The sequence below is a fragment of the Eumetopias jubatus genome, unplaced genomic scaffold (assembly GCF_037043125.1).
Source record: "Eumetopias jubatus isolate StellerSeaLion01/CBP00866 unplaced genomic scaffold, mEumJub1_p1.0 scaffold_12, whole genome shotgun sequence".
Classification (NCBI taxonomy): domain Eukaryota; kingdom Metazoa; phylum Chordata; class Mammalia; order Carnivora; family Otariidae; genus Eumetopias; species Eumetopias jubatus.
This window is the reverse complement of record NW_028274818.1, coordinates 43910892-43934205: the sequence shown is the minus strand read 5'-3', so window position 1 is coordinate 43934205 and position 23314 is coordinate 43910892. Positions and strand designations below refer to the sequence as shown.

The 23314-nt window shown below is 45.4% G+C and overlaps 1 protein-coding gene across 2 annotated transcripts in view; it reads right to left on the bottom strand.

The window, feature by feature from the left end:
* The window catches only part of LAMC2 (laminin subunit gamma 2), a 53685-nt gene that overhangs the window by 17662 nt on the left and 12709 nt on the right, over positions 1-23314 (bottom strand). For both annotated transcript variants that reach the window (XM_028121559.2, XM_088016767.1), the window contains exons 2-8: positions 17791-17979; positions 9574-9709; positions 6199-6297; positions 3667-3803; positions 2547-2669; positions 1524-1713; positions 325-437 (exon numbers count right to left, since the gene is read on the bottom strand). In XM_028121559.2, the coding sequence (XP_027977360.1) occupies positions 325-437; positions 1524-1713; positions 2547-2669; positions 3667-3803; positions 6199-6297; positions 9574-9709; positions 17791-17979 (987 nt within the window). The remainder of the gene's footprint in view (positions 1-324; positions 438-1523; positions 1714-2546; positions 2670-3666; positions 3804-6198; positions 6298-9573; positions 9710-17790; positions 17980-23314) is intronic.

Below are 23314 nucleotides of genomic sequence, written 5' to 3'. Positions count from 1 at the left end.
ACAGAGGGCTGAGTTGTAGATGCCATTTCCTAGCTAAGGGGATAAGCCCATTTGTTGTAGATTATCTTCTTCAAATAATCAGCTTTCATCTAAATTTGGAGACTCTTAAGCAAAGGAGCATCATTCACTCTTCATTGGGGTTAACTTCTTTTTAGAGGAACATTACTTTTAACAACTTCTAGAGTATAAGAATTTAGACCCAATCGGAGACCCTCCATCAAAACCACCAAGTAGTTTACCTACTTGTTTGGAGACTGTCACCACCTCAGGAAGCTGAGACAAACTCAAACCTAAGAGAGAAATTAATTTTCCTTCCTCACTTACTGTATTCTCCATAAGTAGCTCGGATCCGCAGGGCTGTGAGGTTACGCAGTAACCTCCGATACTCGAAGTAACTCAGCTGGGGGCTCCAATTACTGTTTGGACGTTCATTTAATCTGAGGGATTTAAAGCCCAAAGCTTAAAAATACAACTCTTATCAAGTCTTATAATTTGTATACACGATATAAATTATATGCCCAAGAAGGTGGGAACCGCTAAGCCCCTTCATGGCCCTGCCTAGAGGGGGATGAAGGATGGGTAGCTGCATCCTTGTAGGCTTAAACTTGGAGTTTGCTCTCTCTGCAGGGAGCATGAACCCCACAGGAAGTGATGGAGGGCATCCCAGTGCAAGAAGCGCAGCCCCAGGGGTCATGGCTTCCAGTGCTGGCCTGAGTCCTCAGAGACCACTTTCTATTCCTGGCCACACAAAACGTAATATCAGGAACATCGCTGAGTTCAAGAAGCTCTGACCCTCAAGAGAGCTACCATTAATTTTTGGGTTTGTTGTTTAAATGGTTGGTTAACTGAGCACATTTCACTTACTCTTTTCAAAAGTCAGCTTTCACGTTCTACGTTGGACACGTCCAATACTTCTTCATTTAGCATGATGATATCTCATAGCATCATATCATCATCGCCTGCACAGGTCTTTCAAATGTTGTTCTGTTTTTTACTGGAATCCTTCCAGGAACAACCCAACTTCTTTTCTTTAGTTCACTGACCTCACTTCTCACTGTATTCCTCTCCCCCACTCCACACTTCACTCATGCTTAACTACTTAGAATTTCCTAACGCACAAAACGTCCTCAAGCGTGATTATTTCCCCTGCCTTGCTCACCTTCCCCGCCCTCCCCTTTCTATCCTTAGAAAACTGTTCTTCACTTGTCATGTTTTCTTGGGAAGCTTCCCTTGATCGCTCCCATGTGGGTTACTTATGCCTCCTCTGTGTGTTCAAAATACCTATGCCCACCTTGCCTATCTTGTCACTTAACAAGCCACACTGTAATATTCTGTTTATTTTTTTCTCCCATTGGCCTGTCAAGGGCCTGAGGGCAGGAAGCACATACTGTTTCTGTACATAACACCATGTCTGGTTACATGAAAGGTGCTCAGAAAAGCTTGTTAAAAGAACGAATGATCAAATGCATGAACAAAGGATGTGGACTTCAGTCACCTGACCCACTTGTAGTCACTCTTTTTACCTGAACGTGTAAGTCTTGGTGATCCCACAAGGCAGCGTCTTGCCCAGAGGCATCAACGGACCTGTGACCCGTAGACCAGCACCTTCCAGGATCACATCGTGGGCGGATGCGTGTCTGCCTCCCCTGTCCACACGGTAGTTAAAAGACAGGGTTTGCCCATAGCTCACCTGTTGATTCCCAAGAAATTTGGCTGTGAAATAGAATTTGAAAAGACTGAGATCAGTGTGAAACTGGAGAAGTAAATGAGCTAGCAAGTTTGCATTAATGTTGGTGATTTCTGTTGGAGTCCTGTGTCATCAATGTACCACTATGCCCCCAACCACCCTTCCAGAAGAAGCAGTTCGTGGATGTGGCCATCCTGCCACTGGCTACGAAGGAGAGTTAGTGACTGACATGTTAAAAGGGCCATGTTGTAAGACAATTCCATGTATTAGATGATTCACAGCATGGCCCTGTGAATACCTGGGATATAAAGGTCCCAGGTATGTTGGGAATAGTACCATTTGTTACATAATGCTTTATAGTTCACAGACTTCATTATGTTTGATGTTAATAATCCTTGGAGGAATTATTATCCCCACTTAACACCTGCGAGAACTGAAATTTGGAAAGGTTAAGAGGACAACTTACCTGAACACCACATAGTAGCTAATGAAATGAACTACTAATACTTATGTTTTTAATGTACAAGTGGTTAAAACTGAGAAAACCTTATTTTCACTTTTCTGCTTCTCAGTAGATCCACAGATGTGACCTCTGTCTCTCTTTCTTGTCTTGATGGAAAACCTAGAAACTTCCCATTTGACGAAAGTAGGAACCTCAGCCAGGGACTGTCTGCCTGGATACACAGTCCTGTTCTATCGTATCATGACTTTGTCAATAGGGCTGAAGCCCCAACTGTCTTCTGGAGATACTGCTTTTCTGAGCACCAGGTGATATGGTTTTCACATTTGCTAACTCCATTTTTCTCTCCTGACTTCTAGGCTTATAGGTTGGCTTCTATAAGAAAAATACTGTACATACCAGGAGCGACAAAATAGACGGGGTCTGATCGTCGTGCTGAGCTGAACACGTCCCGATGATGCTGGGACCACTGGAGCTTTGCAGGAGACCCATTTCTTTGGATAGCCTTCCAGCCATCAACATCTGGAATGCAAATAAAACCACTCTGCATTTGACAGACAAACCTCATCGTCTATTGAGCTAAATAAGGCAACACTTGATTGCCAAAAAGTCTTAGAGGTGAATAGCTCGTGGGGTTTTTTTAATAGTTCCACATTCGTGTGCAGTCCTTAAAATGTCCTATGCTCCACTCCACTTGGGTCTCAACTTCACCTGCTCCCACCCCACACCAGCTCTGACTTCTTTGCATCTGATTCTCATAATAAGAGAGCATGTTTTCATCTGCCTGTAGAGTTCATACTTTTATTTTATTTACATGCCTGTTTAGGGTCTGGCCTTTGTGAGTGGAGAGGGTCCAGTATGTTCCAACAGAAACTCAAAGTTGAAATCATGTCACTCTCCTAGATTTTTATGGGGTTTTGCTTGATAACTAATTTCACATATATTAACTCATGGAAAGTATGTGAAAACAGTATTTTTTTTAAAAAGATTTATTTATTTTAGAGAGATTGAGCACATGTGAATGGGAGGAGGGGCAGAGGGCGAGAATCTTTCAAGCAGAGTTGTAGGGTCAATCCCACGACCCATGGGATCATGACCTGAGCTGAAACCAAGAATTGGATGTTCAACCGACTGAGCCACCCAGGCGCCCCCGAAAGCAGTATTATTAATGAGTGTGAATTCCAGGAAGACTCACACAAGCCCCCCCTCAATCCAAATGAAAGACTCTTTTGTGGTTTTAAAATACATGGAGGTGGGAAGTGCAGGGAGATGAAAATCTGGTCTCTTTTTAGTTATTCTTTTAAGTTATTCATATACCAGTATGAGTCAGCTGTGCAGCTATGACTTTTTTAAGACATTGGGATCTGCCTTATTGCCCAGACAAAATAATGTCCTTTAAAAGCCAGAAGAGAGTTGCTAAAGACTATGCAAAGGTCCCGAGCTGGGACGAGGAGGTTGTCTGTAAGCATAAAGCTCTATACAATGTTAAAAACAAAGTTCTAGAAACAGAACACTTTACCTTGAGAGAAAGTAGAGGTGATTTTATGGACACTGTAGTCTCCAGAGCTGTGGCAGTTGGCTGAATGCCCATAGCAAAAACACTGGGTACAGCCCTCAGGATTTCCCCCATCCAGGTGGTAATAACCTGGTCGACACCTGTGGCAGCATTTTAGCGATCAGGACATTGTTAGAAGTTACTTCTGATTTCACATAGAGAATATGATGACTGATCTTTTCTACTTTCCCTCCTGCCTGGTCCTATTAATTCCCAGAACTGGGAAATACTAACTTACACATACCATCCCCACTCCCGACGGGATGGATAGTCACAGCCCCACTGAGAGAGCATGAACGCTCACTTTTCTGTCCCTGTGGTAGAGCACAATCACACTGGACTTGGTGGCCTGGGAACTTAGTGATTTCCCCATCCCTGGTGAGGAACTGAATGGAGGTCACATGAGCGGGACAAGAAGGGTTGGGGCAGGGGGGCTGTGGAGCTGGCCCTGTCTTCGAGCACGTGTTTAATGGGGGCAAAGAGTGGGAGGTGGGGCCAGGAAAGGAAAGACAAATGTCCCGGCCCCAGCACCTGCGCAGCTGTACGGACCCGCACGAGAACACTAACTGCTGCCCACCATCTCTGCCCCTTATATCCCTGCTCTGTCCACGGGGGAAGGGTTGGGGGGGGGTATGACAAAGAAGGATGGCTGGAGGCTCCCTACAAAAGCAAAATGTAGGCTGGCGTCCCACCCGCCAGGGGCTTGTCTGAGGACCACAGCTACCAGGCAAGTCGCAGATGTTGGGGTCACAGAGAAGAGAGAAAAGCCAGGGAGGAGTTGTTTTTCTCCGTTCAAGTGAATTACATCCTTCTTCACGAAATAATAATAGTTTCAATGATCATTTATTTAGCGCTGATGCTATGCCAGGCACTTTGTGTATGTTCTCCAATTTACTCCTTGGTACAACCCTATGAGATAGGAGTTGTCATTTCCAATTTCTATTTATTTATTTATTTATTTCTATTTATTTCTATTTATTATTTATTTTATTTATTTATTTATGAGAATGCGAGAGCGAGCACTCCCAATTTCCAATTTTCTTAGAAAAAGACACCCAGGCCAGAGAGGTTAAGAAACTTGTTCGAGGTCATAGAGCTGGTAAGTGACTGAGACAAGATTTTCAGACCAGGTCCATCTGCCTCTAAGTCATGTGGTCTAATCCACTGCCCCCTACGAGGGGGTCTGTTTATTGTGCAAAATTATAGAAAAGCAGATTAACTGTGAACAGTAAATGCTTCAGAGAACAGCTGTATATAAATAAGCATTGTTTTTTTTCTCTACAGAGCAAGGGCTTAAAAAAAAAATCATTATGGTTTCTTTGGAGGAAACCTGCAGATTAAAAGGGATTAAAAATCAAGGAAGGAAGAGGGGGAGGGGCCCAGAAAGCGAGGGGAGGGAATGAAAAAAAGAAGGGAGGGGAGGAACTAAAGGAAATCAGGCAAAACTCTACGACAGTGTTGAGGGATGTAACCGGGTAATAAATTATGAAGAAAAGTAAGGAAGTGATTATACAGAGGTCAGAACAGTGGTCACTTCTTGAAAGGAAGGAGGGTGTTGCCATTGAGATGGCACATTTTTAGTGAAGGTCTATTTCTTAGAAAAGGTGGTGCTGACAACATTTGTTTTATGTAGTTTTCTGTTTCTGTGTGACACTTGGAAATGAAAAACCTTTTCAAAAAGTGACTCCTCTTTTAACACGGAAGCTGTGGTCCCCTCCCTCCACTGCAGCAGCAAAGAACCCCCTGGAAACACAAGCTGGGAATGCATCTGGTATTTTCTCTGCCCAAGTATAAGTGATTGTCAGGATGCCAAAGGACTGCTTTCTTACTTTTAAGGAAACGAGGAGAATGCCTTTACCTCTGCGCCCAGCCTCCCAGCTATTGTAGGGGAGGGAAGCGTTTTAAGTCTGAGCAATTTGTCCTTAAGGACTGTCGTCAAGCAGCAATGGAGGGTGGATCACTGCTTCCTGCGCCACCTGCCCCAGCATGGCCCGGGGCCCAAAGGGCTCTTACCGCTCCTCCTGGCTCATGTGTGTGCATGCAAGCACCATCCCATCCCTGGGCGTTTCCTTTGCTGCACATGATGGTTATATATGGCCATGTTTCCTCTTACAAGCATTTTCCCAACATGCTTAATTAGGCCAGGACTTTTCTGGGACCAAGCTGAATCAGGTGACCTCATCGTCGCAAGCCACCTTGTATGGGAGCACCTGGGATTCGGAGTCAGCTGGCAAGGGGACTCCCTGGGGCCCTGGGCCTCTGCCACCTTGTAAACAAAGAGAGGGGGCCCCGCAAAAGCATGGGGTCCAGGGAGATTTGGGGGGGCTCAGCTGTATTTTTTTAAAAAGCTAGGATTTTGAGGCCAGCGGGCAGGACAGAGGTCGTCTCTATTTGTTACGTGTCCCTTTTCCACAACTTCACTCAGAGGATGAATTCTCATGCTAGCTGCCAAGAGGCTCTCCCTGCTGTGTCCGTGGGGCCACAGTTCACACGGACCTGTCACAGCGCTCTCCGGTGACAGCTGGTTTGCAGACACAGCGGCCCTCGTCACAGGGCCCCAAGATACCAGCTGGGTCACAGTCACACGTGGAGTCTCTGGGAAAGAAGACAAAGCAAAGTAGGGATGTGTCTCCAAATGCTTCCCGGCTAGCCACATAAAGATCAAGTGCTTCTAAGCAAATGTCACCAACTTGAGTAAATCCTTCGTCTTCGCCGAGGCCCCTCTCGGCTCCCCTTGTCCACGCTCATCCCTCCCAGGCCCTTTAAGGACTCAGTTGTCTAGGCTCACGGTACTCTGAGGGTGACAGTTGGTCCATGAACTGCCTGCCACCTACCCTCAGGCAGAAGAGGGGCTGGCACCAGAATGTGAGCCAAATCCATCACTAAACGGTTCGGTTTGGTTTGGTTTTAGTTTGGTTGACTGTTTGGTTCAGTTGCCTTTTTTTTTTTTAATTTATCATTTGCTTCTCTATTGTTTAATTCATTGATGACTGCTTTCATTGTGATGGAGTCCATCTACTTGCTATTTTCGTTTATTTAGTTCTTTCTTTTCGTAACACTTCTATCAAGACACAATTCAGGGGCACCTGGGTGGCTTAGTCAATTAAGTGTCTGCTTTCAGCTCAGGTCACCATCCCGGGGTCCTAGGATTCAGTCCCGCATTGGGGTCCCCACTCAGCAGGGAGTCTGCTTCTCCCTCTCCCTCTGCCCCTCCCCACTCCTCATGCTCTCTCTCTCAAATAGATAAATCAAATCTTTAAAAAAAATTAAAAATGTTAAAAAGACACAATTCACATACCATACAATTCACCCATTTAAAATGTACAATTTGCTGGTTTTTAGTAGATTCTCAGAGTAGTAGAATTTAGTAGAGTTTAGTAGATTCCTCAACCATCCCAATCAATTGTAGACCATTTTCAACCCTCCAAAAAGAAGCTCTGTGCCCCTAGCTATCACCCTCCCTTTCTCCCCCTAGCCCTAGGCAACCACTAATGTACTTGCTGTGTCTACAGATCTGCCTATTTGGAACATTTTCTGTAAATGGAATCGTACCATCTGTGACCTTTTGTGTTTGGCTTCTTTCATTTAGTATGTTTTCAAGCTTCATCCGATGTTATACTTCATCCGTGTATCAATAATTCATTTTCTTATGGTTGAATAAAATTCCATCGTATGGATAGATTACATTTTGCTTATCCATTCAACAGCTGATAGACATTTGGGTTGTTTCCACTTTTGTAGCTATTGTGAATAATGCCGCTAGGAGCATTTGTGTATATGTTTCTATGCAGAAATGTATGTTTTCATATTTCTTGAGTATATTCCTAGGAGTGGAATTGTTGAGTTTGGCTGATTTGTTGTTGTTGTTGTTGTTGGTTTTGGTTGCAAGACTTTCTCAATGAGGGAATCCATCAGTGTTTCCATTATTTAGTTTTGGTACAATTTCTTAGTGCTCTGGCTAATGACTAGTATCTCTCAGATGGGCACACAGTCATAGGCATCTATCTCATGGGTCTAAAACCAAATCCGTCTTTTCCCTACTGTTCGCCCCTCCTCTGACTGCCCTTTAACCCCATCCAAATCCTACCCAAACCTGGATGGGCTCCTCCTCCCTCTCACATTTCTCGTCCATTCAGAGTCCCGAGCTGTCAGGCTCCCTGAAGACCCCTTTCCCAGCCCTCCTCTTTCACCTGTGGGGCTCCCCTCTTGTCCTAGCCCCTCCACATGACTCATCTGGACGCTTTGACAAACATTAGGCACTATCTACTGGTTGCAAAGCACTGAGGATGCTAAGAAATAGGATCCTGGTCTCTAGGAGTCTCCAGGCAGGGCAGAAACGTGAACAATGATGGCAGCGAAGCCTAAGGCCAGGTGGAACCAGGTGGCGGGGGGCCCCTTCTGTGTGCCTCTCCCCACTCTGGGCACTGGGGATGCAGTATGAACAAGACAAAGCCAACACGGGGCTTTCGTTCTGGTGGGAGAGGCAGTCAAACAAGATATGTGAAGTAACATCAGTCAGAACGTGGAGGGGTGGGGACTGGTCAGGGAAGGCCTCTGTGGGGAGTGGATGAGGTGGGGATGGAGCCCATGAGGCTCTCTGTGGCCCCGTAGGAACCAGGAGTGCTCAAGACCAGGGCCGAGGTCCCTTGCCTTGGCTCCTTTGAAGAAGGGAAGGCAGGCTCGTAGGACCGAGTGCAGGGGGCCAGGGGGGAGAGAGAAATGCAGTGGGCGTCCACTGCTGGGGGTGCAGAGGGTGGAGGGTCTTGCAGAGCCCTGCTGGCCTGCAAAAGAAGTCTCCGTCTCATTCTGAGAGGACAGGGAGCTACTGGAGGGTTGCAAGCAGAGAAGTGATATGATCTACTTCATGTTTTAGAAGCATTTCCAAAGGCACACCCAGTCGAAGGAAGGGTCTCTGAAGACAATCTAAAAGGGGACGGGGAAGCCTGGAAGAGAACAATCTGTGCAGAGGCCCAAGGGTGAGAGAACTTGGGACAGTGGTAGCCAGGCCGGCGCCAACATGGAGGGCAAGGGGCTGGAAAAGGGGGCACCGGGAAGTGATCTTCTGCGGGCACCTTCTAGCTAACGGCTTTCCTGCAGAGCTCCCTTTCCCCTAAGCCATCCCAGTACCTGCCAGCTCTGCATCCCTTTGATTGCTTATGTGATTTATAATGTATGTTCCATCATCTTCCAGGAGAGAATTTTTTTTTTTTTTTGAGAGAGAGAGCATGCACACGAGCAAGTGGAGGGGCAGAAGGAGAGGGAGAGACAGAATCTCAAGCAGACTCTACACCTAGCTCAAGCCCAACACGGTGCTCAATCTCACAACCCTGAGATCATGACCTGAGCCGAAATCAAGAGTGGGACACCTAACCGTAAGAGTGGGACACTTAACCGACTGAGCCACCCAGGTGCCACTCTTCCTGGAAAGAATATGACGTGCGATAGAGAATGCTTCAAACTAAAAGGTAATAAAACTGTGCAGAAAAGTTTTTCTAGTCCAAATTCATTTGGGTCAAAATGGGTCCCAGGTAAGAATCTGGAGTGCGCTTTACCTCCATCCTCGTTCATCTAAAGCAGGGCAATCATCTGGGTGAAGAATGTAGGTTTCTGGGCCTGAATATTAGGTCCACCCCCACCAGTAATATTGGGTAAACTTAACCCCTCGGTGTGTACATTTTTTATCTTCCACATGAGTGTGACACTAATCCTAACTTCTGAGGCTTACTGTAAGGATTAAATGGCATAACCCACGTGAAGTCCCCAAACAGCACTTGGCACACAGTTGGTGCTCAGTAACAGAAGTGGCCACGGATGTTAATGTCATTGTCATCCCTCATGGCAGAAGCTGCAGTGGGGCGTGCAGGTGCTTACAGTAGCCTTTGGTCTCGGGTGCACCCGGCGTCAGTGAGTGTGTGGAAGCCTGGCAGACATCGGTCACACCTGTCTCCTGTCACACCCGGCTTGCAGCTGCACCGTCCAGAGTTGTCACATCCAGCGCTAAGAGAACCTATAACACATGAGGTGGGGAGAAGGAAAGACGAAAAGGAAGTATTTAGTTTATAGGGCATTAGGAAACAACTGAAACCCCATGGGAGCTCACAGCCAGGCGTGGCTTCTTCCGGCAAAGAAATGGAAGTTACTCCTGGAAGCATTTGTATTTCTCTATCAAACATTAAGTAGTATGTCAGCCACTGCTTTTTAAAAGAAGGTTGTTGAATCCTTGAGGTCTCAAGAAGAGGGACAGTTTGGGAATGACCGCATCAGCCTCCTCAAAGACAGTTAGTATGAGAAAGCGAGCAACATTTTCTCTTATTTCTGGCAGGCAAAAGCCATCTTTTAAGGGCCAGTGTGATTTTATTTATTTATTTATTTGTTTATTTATTTATTTATTTAGAGTATGAAAAGGCCTCCTAACCAGAAATATCTCTACCTACCTGGAGTAGTGGACATTCTCGTCCTTGGGGCATCACCCCTTCCCTGTGCATCTCACCCGGTTTAGTGCATAGAGCACTTGTCCTGTGATTGATTCTGTATAGACATGCTCTTACTTGTTAGTGGGCCCTCTTGGATTGCGAGTTGATGAAAGAAAAGAAGTGCTCAGGTTAGCAAATGCGCCCCTCCAGAACCCAGCCTCTTTATCAGACTGCCTCGCCCTCCCCCACCCCAGTTCAAGTCTGTCCTCTCTCCCTGGACCCTGCCTCCCACTCTCTTCCCTGCCTCCATCCTCACCTCCCTTCCCTCCTTTCATGCTGCTTTAACGATGGAATTCAGATTACTCAGCTGTTTCGTTCTCTGGTGGCTCCCCACTATAAGCAGAAGAAAATGCAAACTCTGTATCGTGGCCCACAGGACTTGACCTCTCCCAGCACATCGCCTACTCTCCTTCACTCCGTTCCAGCTCCCAGCTCCCCCAGCCTTTGTGTAAAATGTGCCAAATGGCTTCTCTCCTCCAGGTATCTGCCCTTGCTGCTCCCCCAGCTTGGAAGGCTCCTTCCCCAGAACTTCCCCCTAATTGGCCCATCCTCAGCTGTCAGGTCCTGATTTAATATTTCTTCTCTAGGGAAATCTCCTCTGACTCCCAAATCCCAAATAGCCATCTTGCAGTTCTGCTTACTCAGGATGACCTCAGCTTATGTTCCTTGCTCTGTCCCCAGGGCCCCAGTGCAGAACCCAACCCAAAGAGGATGCCCAGAAATCTGTTGGATGAAGGCACGTATGCCAAGAAAGAGGTCAGGGTTGTTGGGACAGAGTCAGAGGGGGAGCAAAAGATGAGCAGGAAGGTGGTGAGAGGTGTACCTCACCTACTTTGCAATCTCCCTGTGCTGGCAGAATTATCAAATAATCCACGTATCTCAACTAACCACGATAACCAGGCCACCCATAATCGATAAAGCCAACAGAACACTAATCAGTTGCTCCTTTCTTTGTAATCAGTTATTCTGTGAGTTTTTGATTCACTAGTAGATACAATTCCAATCAATAAAGATTTTGGCTCTATGCTAATATAAAGGCTTTCTGCCACATGTGGAACCTGAAATTAGCCACATTCACAGAGTCAGTGAAAGACGCCATGTCAACTTTGCAAGGCTTGAAGGGGCCCTCGGTGATAATGGTATAAACTACATTTTTTGAGTACCTACCACATGTGAGACACTGAGTTCAGTGCTTTATATATATTAGGAAATGCTATCTCCTAGTGAAATAAGAGCTGACAGAAGAATAACAGATCCATTTGTGGGTAACAGGGAAGTATCAGAGGCTCAGGAACTACAGACCCACAGTTCAGAAAGGCATCTCTAGGGCAATCTGCAGGATGCCGGAAGGGAACACCATTCCTCGGGAAAGGCATCCTCCTGTGACAGGATGCCCTGGATTGGAGGAGTCTGGGTGAGAAGAGGAGGAGGGAATCACTGAGAGAGCCATGTGGATGCAGAATGAACAGACTTCCCCTCTTCAGAAATAGACACTGAGGGGGTGGGGATCACATGATGACACCAAGGTCTCAACGTGCACCACTAGGAGCAATGGGAGGCTATTTACCAAAGAGAAGGGGAAAGAAGGAGCAAGATCTTAGGTTGAAGCACCAAGAGAAGATCATGAGTTTAGTTTTGGACATTGTGAACTTGAGTTTCTGGTGGCATATTAAGGTGGAAATGTTCACCTGGAGCTCAAGAAAGAGGCTGGGGGTGAGGATCTAGGAGCCTTCAGCACACAGGCCGAGTAGGAAACCAGAGCAGGTGTAAGATCACTCTGAGGGTAGATAGAGAGAGGAGGGGAGGAGCCTCAGACACAAATGGAACCCCATTAATTAAGGGGCCTTTCATAATCAAAGCAGAAAGAAGTCTCAGGACACTGGAAGCCAAGGGAGCAGAGTACTGAGGGTCAAGAGAGCAGGAGAGTGGGAGTTTCAGGACCTAAGGCAAGAGAATATTTGATGAGATGAGCATGAAGAGAGGCTTCCTGGGCTGCCAAGCACAGACCTCCACGCTCCTGACCTACAAGCAGGCAGCCAACAGAGCTAAGAAGGAAAATTTCTGAATTATGCTCTGATAAGTAACATTCAACAGAAGATATCTCTCTTTAATACAACCCACTTGTTTTTTTTTTATAACACAAATGGGTGTCAATCTGGGACTCAGAAACCCATTTTTTTCCCATTCCAATTAATGGAAATTATGCTTTCAACCCAAGAAAATTCTCCCTACAGTTTTTCAGAAATGAATTCTTCTTAGAAAATGGAAAAGATTGTACTTGGCTTTTGGGTTTGGCCCACATAGACCAAAATGGTTACCCTGCAAAACACCCTTCTGAGAGAAATCCATAATCCTCTCATGAAAATAGGCATTCTGTGTTGAGAAAAGTTTGGGAAATGGTAACCCCTTGATCCCGCAGAGATTTATAACATAATAACACCTTCAGCATGGATCTTGTTTAAATTTTAATGGCAGTATTTCTAAACATTATTTGACATTCTTACAGGCCACATCTATTATTATCTTGAGGAACATTGTATTCTACAGGACATTATCTAGAGAATCCTGCTCTAAAAGCTGGAGGGTCAAAGAGCCCAGACTTTGAAATCCAAGAAATCTCCCTTCAAAACCAGCTCTGCCACTTAGCTGTGTGTCCTTGGGCAAACGGCTTACTCATCAGTTCTTTTAAGGGAGGGTAACCACCTATGCCTTGTGGAGCTGTTGCAAGACTTTGGACTAAAATAAATAAAGTGCCTCATTCGGTGTCTCACACGTCACGGGCGTTCAAAGAATGTAGTTGGCACTGCTCCCTCCGGCCTCCTTCAAACCTTGCAAAGTGAACACGGAGACATGCACAGGTCCTTACGGTGAGCATGACCACTTTATGTCACATTCCAAAACTTCCAAACTAATAGCACTGGGTTTTCAAACTCTCTTGTTAAAATAAAAACACCTGTCCCAACTCCTCCTTCGTGAGCTACTCTTAGGGATTGTGAACAAGTGGGCTGAAAAAACAGAAAACAGCTTCCTGTTTCAGTTTTGTGTCCCGATAAGCTCTTTTAGGGCTTCTATAGATACGGTCTATGTGCATCTGAGGGCTCAGGAAGGTATGCTAAAATGAGTACTATTTACAAATTAGGGGCACCTGGGTGGCTCAGTCGGTTAAGTGTCCAAGACTCTTAGTTTCGGCTCAGGTCATAATCGCAGGGTTGTGAGATGGAGCCCCGTGTCAGGCTCTGTGCTTGGCGCAGAGTCTGCTTGTCTCTCTCCTTCCTCCTCTGCCCCTCCCCCTCCTCACCCGCTTTCTCTCTCTCTCTCTCAAATAAATAAATAAAACCTTTAAAAAATTAAAATAAAATAAATAAAAATTAAAACAAAAAGAGGATATGTCCTTTTGGGAACCCTTTAAATACATATCTACACTTGAATTTTAAAGTAACATTATTATATTTTTATAATATTATATAATATAAATATATAATTATAGTTAATAATGATAAATTATTATTTAAGATTGTTTCAAATAATTACCCAAATGTTATAGTCTGAGTAATTCAGGGTCATAGATATGTAAAAAATAATAAAATTAAGAGAAGAAGTCCAATATCACTGATGTCCATACAGGTCTCAAGAACGTAGGTGTCCTGGGAGGAAAACCACACAAATACACACAGTTAATTTCAAAATATTTGCAAAAGGTTCTCAGGATTTACACATGTGCTTACAAGAGTTGAAGATAACTCAGCCCTGTGGCTGAACCCACAAAGTCATCCCTTAAAAATAAGCCTGGCTGCTGTATCTATGAGAAATTGATGTGAAATCCAAAATCTGTGACCACTTTGGGGATTATTAATGCTGTTGGCTTCATTCACCATACATGGACTGACTGCATTTTTTGCTAAGATGTGTTCTTTGGCATTTCAGATTGCATATACAACAAATTCCCTTGAAAGTGATAAATCTCTCTCGGCTGATTGGGAGACTGAGAAGTCACACAGGGAATTAAACTTGCATCACCGGGCTAGTAATCTGGGCAGCCAGCATGTAGTGGGAGATGGCACAGGGTGGGAACGGTCTCTGTCCCTGACATGCCACTCAGCCTGGCAGCTCAGGCTCGGGAGCTTCACTTCTTCACCTCTAGAATGGTGGGTGGAGCGTGTTAACACATACAGGTTGTCAAGTTGTTACGACTACTGAAGAAGGCATAGTATATGGAAATATGCTGGAAAAAATAGAATGCATTAGCCAGATCTTAGGAAATAATATCCATGAAGTTTTTCCTGGACATCTAATTGTCTGCTGTTGGGGATAAAAGGACACCATTCTGATGCTTTTTACTTTCAGGTGGAAGGAGTAAGAGGGAGCGGTCCTCCACCAGAGCTCTGGGTTACAACTTTAGCCCTTGCAATGGCGTGTTGTGAAGACTAGAGGCCATTTATCCACTCCTCCAGGGCTCCGTTTCCCCACTATTTAAAAAATACTGAAAAATTCACTGCCAATTTCTGGATATTAATAAAAAAATAAAATGTTAATAAATAGTTTTAGACCAAAGATATGGCCTCTACAGGCTTCCTTCTAAAATGGAATGTGATTTTTTAAAAAGCCAATGTTCCAGGAAATTGCAACACTGATCTCTGTCCTAATAATAAAAACTCCATCAACTCCAATTTACTGAGTTGTCTACCATGTGCTTAACAAACCTCATGTGATCCTCACATGCTCTTGTGATACAAAGAGCGTGGGGTTGGGGACCCTTTATCGATGGGGACACTGGGGCAGCAAGAGGAGAAGGGACATGCCCAGAGTGACACAGTGGAAGTGCCCAGGCTTGAACATAGGCTGTCTGGCTCCCAAAGCCACCACTAGTCTCTACATTATGATCTTGGACATCAGCGCACCTGGGGCTGGCACCCTCTCTGCCACTGAGCTCTATAAATCCTTCGACAGTTTCCTTCATCTCCCTCTCTCAGCCCCTGCTACCTCGTTTGTACAATGGAACTAATAATAGCACCTGTTTCATATGGTGATTTGTGAAGGTTCCTTCCCGGATGAAAGCATCTAGAAAAGTCCTGGCACACAGTAAGCAAGTAATGCATGTTAGTTATCATTTCATAAGCTAGAAATCATTGTTGGACTCCACCACTTCCTACCAAGCTGTTCACACTGAGCCTGGAATGTCTGTGGCCCGAAGGAAAAGAAAAAGCCAGGCTCGTGGATGCCAGGCGAGCAATGGACTATGCAATGAAGAAGAGACGGTGTGGCAAATCCTTCATCACCATCTCTCTGCTAAGCAGCAGGCTCCTTGTCTACTCTAAGACTAATAACTTTGTCTTTGGGCCAGGCTTTCCAGCTAAGCCAATTAAATTTCTAATTACATTCTCACTGATCATTTTGCTGGGACGACCCACTCCAGTGACTCACAGTGAAGCCGCGTAACCTAAAGGGATATGGGCTCTTCAGGAGGATTGAAAGCCCACTAAAATGGAGTCATTTTCCTTTTAATTTTTCTTTACGAAGTTCTTTGATTCACAGGGACAGCTGCTAAGTCCAAAGGATTCTGGATGCTGACGCTATAACCCAAAGCTGAGCAAATCCGACTCAAACCACACCGTAACAGCAACTGGAGAATTTGGAAGTGCTTGCTGGGATTTGGGTCTCTATCACCATGGGGCCATCCAACACCCTCTACAAGCAGCTCATGGCTGGACCAAACCTGACCATTTTTAGATTCTTTCAGCTGCTGCTGTGTCTTCGTTCCACAGAGCTACACTGAGTCATTGCCATGCACTTTGGCTATGCTCTTTAAGTTGATTAATATTTATCATATCACACTATTAAACGCTTTCTAACAAAGAGGAGAAACATACTGCCAAGAAAGAGAATACACAAATAACATAGTTTAAAAAAAAACTCAACTTATTTAACAACTACTTGTCTCTCCCTCTCTATATGTACTTTTTTTTTTTAAGATTTTATTTATTTGACACAGAGAGAGAGAGCACAAGTAGGCAGAGAGGCAGGCAGAGGGAGAGGGAGAAGCAGGCTCTCCATGAGCAGGGAGCCCGAAGTAGTACTCGATCCCAGGACCCTGGGATCACACTCCAAGCCGAAGGCAGACGCTTAACCAACTGAGCCACCCAGATGCCCCTATATATCGTAACTTGTCTTTGTGTCCATGATGAATACAGCACAAAGTGTGCATCTGTGTGTGCAAGAATTACCCACAGTTGTGTGAACATAGCACTGGGTGACATATTTAAAAAAACCAGACCAAAACACAACAAAAAAAAAGAGCCCTGCTATCAACCAGTCCCCCTGTAGGTGCTTCCTATTTATTGATTCTATTTTCTCTTGTTAACAACTGTGTTTGTGAAAGACTTTAATCTGCCTCTTAATTGGGCTGTCTCTTGGACCAGTACCACTTTCTATTGCTAGCACCTACCATAGCCCCAGAAACAGATCTTTCTATCCCTTATTTTTTGAGAGGTTGGTCAAAGGCATAGTTGTGGATACGGGGAACTATCACCAGAAGCGTAGAAGCTTCCTTTGTCCCTAGGTCAAACTGTCATCTGCCGGGAAACTTAATCATGTGCCTCTTGCGACTAGAATTCAAGCCAACGTGTCCTAAAGACTCCAGCTGGTTCCTACAACCCAGACTTAAGAAAAACAGGTTCCCTTTCAGCTTGAAATTGGTAAGACACTACCACCACCAGTGCCTAGTAGATTCCCAGTTGTTCTAGATGTTGAACACCACTCTCTTGGCCTGCTGGCTTCTCGCTTCTCCCTTCCCCCCTCCCCCCCTCCTTGCCCTTTTCCCAACTACTTTTTTTTTTTAGTATAGCTGACACACAATCTTACATTGGTTGCAGGCGTATAACACAATGATTCGACATCTCTATAGGTTAATGCTGTGCGCCCCCCAGGTGTAGCTGCTATCTTGCACCCTAGGACGCTATCACAATATCACGACTACATTCCCATGCTGTACCTTTCATGCCCGTGATTCCCTCGCTCCATCACTGGAAGCCTGTATCTCTCACTCCTCTTCGCCCATGTCGCCCACCCCCCCCATTCCCCTCCCTTCCAGAGAGGGTCAGTTTGTTCTCTGTATTTATAGGTCTGCTTCTGCATTTTTTAAAAGGCTTATTTGTTTATTTAAGTAATCTCCACACCCAACATGGGGCTTGAACTCATGACCCCACGATCAAGAGCCACATGCTCGAGGCGCCTGGGTGGGTCAGTCGTTAAGCGCCTGCCTTCGGCTCAAGTCATGATCCCAGGGTCCTGGGATCGAGCCCCGCATCGGGCTCCCTGCTCAGCAGGAAGCCTGCTTCTCCCTCTCCCACTCCCCCTGCTTGTGTTCCTGTTCTTGTTGTCTCTCTCTCTGTCGAATAAATAAAAAAAATCCTAAAAAAAAAAAAAAAAGCCACATGCTCTTCTGACTGAGTCAGCCAGGTGCCCCTGATTCTGCTCTTTGTATGTTTATTCATTTGTGGGGTTTTGTTGCTGTTGTCGTTCACTTACGAGTGAAATGATACGGGATTTGTCTTTCTTGGTCTGACTTATTCCACTTAGCGTACTACCCTCTTGGCGCAGCACATCGTCCCACACATACCTTTGGTGTGACAGCTGCAGGGCAAGCAGCGGTCCCTCTCCCTCTGTCGGTAGAACCCGTGCTGGCACCGCTCACAGTGAGGGCCGTCTGTGTGGTCATTGCAGTTGAGACAGCGGAATCCGCTCCCCGTCTGTCTGTGAAGCTCGGGATCAAAGACGCACTGCCTGGACTTCCCGTTGCAGTCACACACTGGGGGGGTGGGGGGAGACATCACTAGTAAAAAGCTCAGAGACAGTACTATTGTTATTAATAGAAACTAGGCATGGGGTACCAAACATTCATGCCAACGACTTGGAGTTAGGTAAGGATGAAATGGGACGCGGACTGTGAGCGTCCTTGTCCAACCTAAAGAAAGTGGGAGCTCCACGGGGGCAGGGTGGGGATGCTATCAGACAGAACATGAGCTCAAAGTGGCCCGACTGTCCCATTCCGCAAGAGACACCAACAATCTCACATGAGGTATTTTTATGTAAAAATTCCCGATTTACATATTTGCAAGGAGTTCATTTTTAAAACCCTGTGCAACCCCCTAGAACAAGCCTATGGGCTAAAGAAGACCTGAGGACCACCAGCGTGTGTGCCCTGGCACAACTGTCTAACAGCTGATGGTGTCATCTGTCCCTCCAGTGATGGTCAAGGCTGAGGAGCTAATATGAGTGTCTGGACAGGTATCTCTCTCCACCCCTCACTGTGCCTTGGGTGGCCCTCCCAAAGCCAGGTGTCAAAAAGAATCATAGCCCCATGAAGAATACATTTTCCCAAGTGTCCAGGAAAGTTCACCCGTTGATGTTCCAGAGACACTCCTAGAGTGACATCTCCATGGGGGACCTAAAAGCCAGTGAGGTAACATGTGGAAATACTCAGCGTCGTTCCTGGTGCAGGGCAGACCCTCAAAAATTGTTTCAGTCACAGCTGAGAAGAGAAAGATGATAAACCTTGAGGTTAAAAGAATCGGATCCAATAAATACCTGTTCTACTGTTTTCTTGGGCAAATCCCTTCAACTCTCTGAACCTCTTTTCTTTTATAAATGTGGAAGGCATTCCCTGCCTCCCTGGATTGTTGAGAGGATCTCACTGAGAAAAGAACATCCAGTCCTTCACATCTGCTACTTCACTCACACAAGACAGGGAGACAGGCACTGCCTCAGAGGAGAAAAATGCCATTCAGAAAGGTTAAGTAACTTGACCCAGTGGAGAGCTGGGGTTTGAACCTGTGTCTGATGCCAAAACCCACTTTCTTTCCACCAGGCACACTGGACCTGCTTAGGGCCACAATTCACGTAGCGCACGGACAGAAAGAGTTGACAAATGGGACAACAACGCGCTCCGAGCAGCTGTCCTGTGCGGGCCGTGTCAGGCTCTGAAGGCACAAAGATGGTGAAGTAAACCCATGAGCTTCCTACTCGACTTCCTTACCACACACGCTTCCTACAACTCGCTCTCTAATCTGGGGAAAGTGAACTAGCATCTCCCCAGAGCCCACTCCATTTCTAGCACTTCCCATGCCTCAGCTCGGTTACTTCTCACAACACTTCAACACGGGCTTTACTGTCCCCATTGACTGGATAAAGAAACTAAAGCTCAGAGAGCATGGATATATTGCTTCAAGTCACATGGCTAAATGGCAACCATATCATTTGCTCCTAGGTCTGTCCAACCACAAAGGCCTCCCCTTCCCATTTTACCCCTGCGTCTCAAGAATCTGGTTACCACTGGGCATGGAGGCATTCCTTCTAGAAATCCCTCACACAGGCTTCTCAGTCCCTACTCAAATCTCTCCACTGACAGCACTGGTTATTATAAATTATTTTTTTAATAAATTATAATTATAATTTTTTTGGAATTTTAAATCTGCCTCCCTCCCTGTAATTTTTACTATGTGTTCTTGTTCGTCCCTGGAAAACACACACAGACACACACACAGACACACACACACCTACTCTCTTCTCCATTTACTTATTCTATATCAGACATTGTTTTACAAGCACGGGAGCAGCCGAACCTTTGACTGTCTGAAGACAGTGACAGCATTTCCCTCTTTAGCCTTCTCTCCTTCTGGTTACACTGGAGACCTATCACCCCCAGGTCTTTCAGCCACTTCCCGTGTCATGATTTCTAGATTCTTCCTGACTGTCCTCCAAGGAACATACTCTAATTTCCCATGTCTTTCTTGAAATGGCCAGACTTTATAACAGTACACCAAGGGTGGTTTGAACAGCTCAGCTTGCAACACAACTGGATACTATAATTCCAGGGACGCAATTTAACATTTCATTAAACTCGCAGCATACTAAGTTTGCACTCAATTCAGGCTCCCTGGTCTTTTTTGCCGAACTGGTGCCAAGCCAAATCTTTCCCAACGAATGCTTGTGTAACTGACTTTTTGGATCCCGAACAGATGTACCACACAGCTGTCATGCGCTGTGAAATCACCGAGTACATCGTTAGGCACGTACAAGAGCTAAATCCGGCAGCCAACGACCCTTGTGAGGTTACCCAGCTGGATGGCACCATGTGCCAGGGCCCTTTCCCGCTCTGGATGCCTTTTGAGGACAATCTCCAAACCATCACGACATTTTCATTGTGCCTCTCTTCACCCTGAACAAACTCTTTGCCAAGTTTATAGTTTATAATAGTTAACTTGATAAGGATAGCTCATGAAATACTTATTCAGAGCAATATTTTTAAAAATAGACAACCCGATTATCATCTAGCTTTTAATACCTCCCTCCCCATCTGTCCTTTCTCCTTTTGGGCTCACTCTGGGGGAAAAAAACAAAACAAACCACACCTGTGTTCTTCCTTTAAATCTGCAGCCTTCTGTGGAGGGGCATGACACTTCCAGCCAGGGAGGTCAGCAGCTAGCAGCTCCACTCTGGAACTTGCCCACGGCTGAATTCCCCTCCTCTGCCCACCTGAGTTTCCATGAAAGCCCATGGTTGTGCTGACTGGAGTGAGGGACGCCTAGGCCATGTGTCCAGGAGTGTATCGGCCTCCTGGGCCCATATGATGTGAGCACTTCATGAGGACAGTCCCCAGCCTCGCCTGCAGGACTTTGAGGTTTCCAAGCTGCACCGAGTTCAGCACTTAGCCAAACTGCACTTTGTTTAATATTGACTCTACGAGGGGCGCCTGGGTGGCTCAGTCGGTTAAGCGTCTGCCTTCGGGCTCAGGTCATGATCCCAGGGTCCTGGGATTGAGCCCTGCGTCGGGCTCCTTGCTAAGCAGGAGCCTGCTTCTCCCTCTGCCTCTCTCCCTGCTTGTGCTCTCTCTCTCTCTGTGTGTGTGTCAAATAAATAAATAAAATCTTTAAAAAAAATATTGACTCTTCAGAGCATTCACACCTGGAGGAGGAGGAGAGCAGAGAGTTTGTTCCTTTTGCATGGGATGACCCCTTTTGTCACTGATGCATTTGAAACAAGATCTTTCTCAAGTCATCTCCTGAATTTAGACTAACTTCCCTAAAACTAATTATTACTCACGCTCATTGCTGCGGGGATAAAAGAATCTTTTTATTTCAAATTCCAGAATATTCTTGCAATTGGCTCCCTAAAATGGGCCTCATACTGCTTGAGCCTGGTCCTTTTTATTCTGTGACCGATTTCTGCCTTGCCACGGGCCCGGGCACTCTGTCTGCAGAAGGGCACTGCCACGCCGGGAGCGAGGATGCAGGGGGCAGTGGGGACTCTGCCAGAAGGGCTCTCGGGGAAGCAGCCCACCACAGCCACGTGGGGATGCTGCCCACTGTGGTCGGCACTTCCACGTAGGTTTCCAAAGAAGACAGAAATCTGGCTTTGTGTATGACATCTACTGATTTTTTAAATGGGGGCACAACAAATTTTTTTTAAATTTCTGTTTGCAATAAAGCTGTGTCCAAGGGCAAATCTTTGCACTTGACTCTGCTCTTCTAACAGGCAGAAAACATGGTCATGCTTTAGAAAAGGGAGAAATGGGGCCCTCGTCTAATGGAACAGTGGCTTGGTCATAGTGGGTATCTGATGTTTTTTGTTGTTGCTGTTGTTTGGGTTTTTTTTTTTAAGATTTTATTTATTTATTTGAGAGAGAGAAAGAGAGAAAGCACAAAGGGTGAAGAGGGGCAGAGGGAGAGGGAGAAGCAGGCTCCCCAGTGAGCAGGGAGCCCGATGCGAGGCTTGATCCCAGGACCCCGGGATCATGACCTGAGCTGAAGGCAGATGTTTAACCGACTGAGCCACCCAGGCACCCTATCTGGTATTTTTTTAATGAACAAATGAATGAATGTTCTCTTGAACTTCAGGAAATCCCTAGATGTGTTTTGACCCCTGAAAGGACTCCATGTGTCCCCACATGTCTGGACCTGCCTTAAAAATACAAATACTAATATCTGGCAGTCTCTCTCTTCTCTATTCCTTGAAAGGATGATTTTCCCCACAGCAGCTCAGTCCAGAAAACAACCTTTCTTGGTAACTTGTAATACAATGCTTTATTTAGGTTAATAGACCTAAATATAAGCCTTGGCTACATTTTCAAACAGGAAGAAATTCTTAAAATGTTTATTATACTTTCCTTCTTTTATATTTAGCCTTGTTCAATTTCATGTCTAGAACTTCCTTTTCATTTTTATCTTATAATCTACTTGCTATCCTTCCAAATTTCATAAATAGGCTGTCTAGTTTCCATCAGGGAATCTTGACACAAAGACAAGTGATGGCAGTATAAAGACGGGAGTCTTGGACATTTCCTGGGTTGCCTGGGAAGCGTTTATCAAGGGTCCATTCACTCGACAAATACATATGGAGCATCTAGTATGTGCCAGGTGCTGTTCCAGGTACTGGGGATATAGCGGTAAACAAAACCAATCGCTGTCCCAGCCCTCATGGAGTTTTCATGTGAGCCAGGGGGAAAGAAAATAAACAAGGTAAGTAATACAGAGAGAATATTGGGATAGTGAGATTTGTTAAGGAGAAATACATAAAGCAGTGAAAGGAAATAGGAAATTGCAAGGGGAGGGGGTAAGTGAGGAGGAAGGAAAGGTTGAAAGTGCCATCAGCTGGTTTACTATCTTTTTTAAGATTTTTTTTAAGTAATCTCTACACCCAACATGGGGCTTGAACCCACAACCCTGAGATCAAGAGTCACAGGCTCCTCTGACCGAGCCAGCCAGGCACCCCTGGTTTACTATTTTATTTCACTTGTGATGCTGGTCTATTCATGAGCTTTATCCATTTATCTACTAGACATGATGTTTTTCTTATAAATTATGAATTATTTACCTAACAAATGTATCAAACTATTCCTCTCTCATTTTGTTACATATGTTCTTTACCCCTCCTGACAAATCTCCTTTGTCTCCTAAGTACCTCACTGATAGATTTTGCTTTACCAATTCTTACTCCTTTTTCCCCTTCCTTCTGTCCTTGGTCACTTAGATGTACATTTATTTTATTCATTTAATAAATACCACTTTCCATCTGACAGGGAGGCTGCACTTGGATCCCGGGACTTCATGAACCAGCATGATTTCAAAAAAGGGAGATGCCAATGT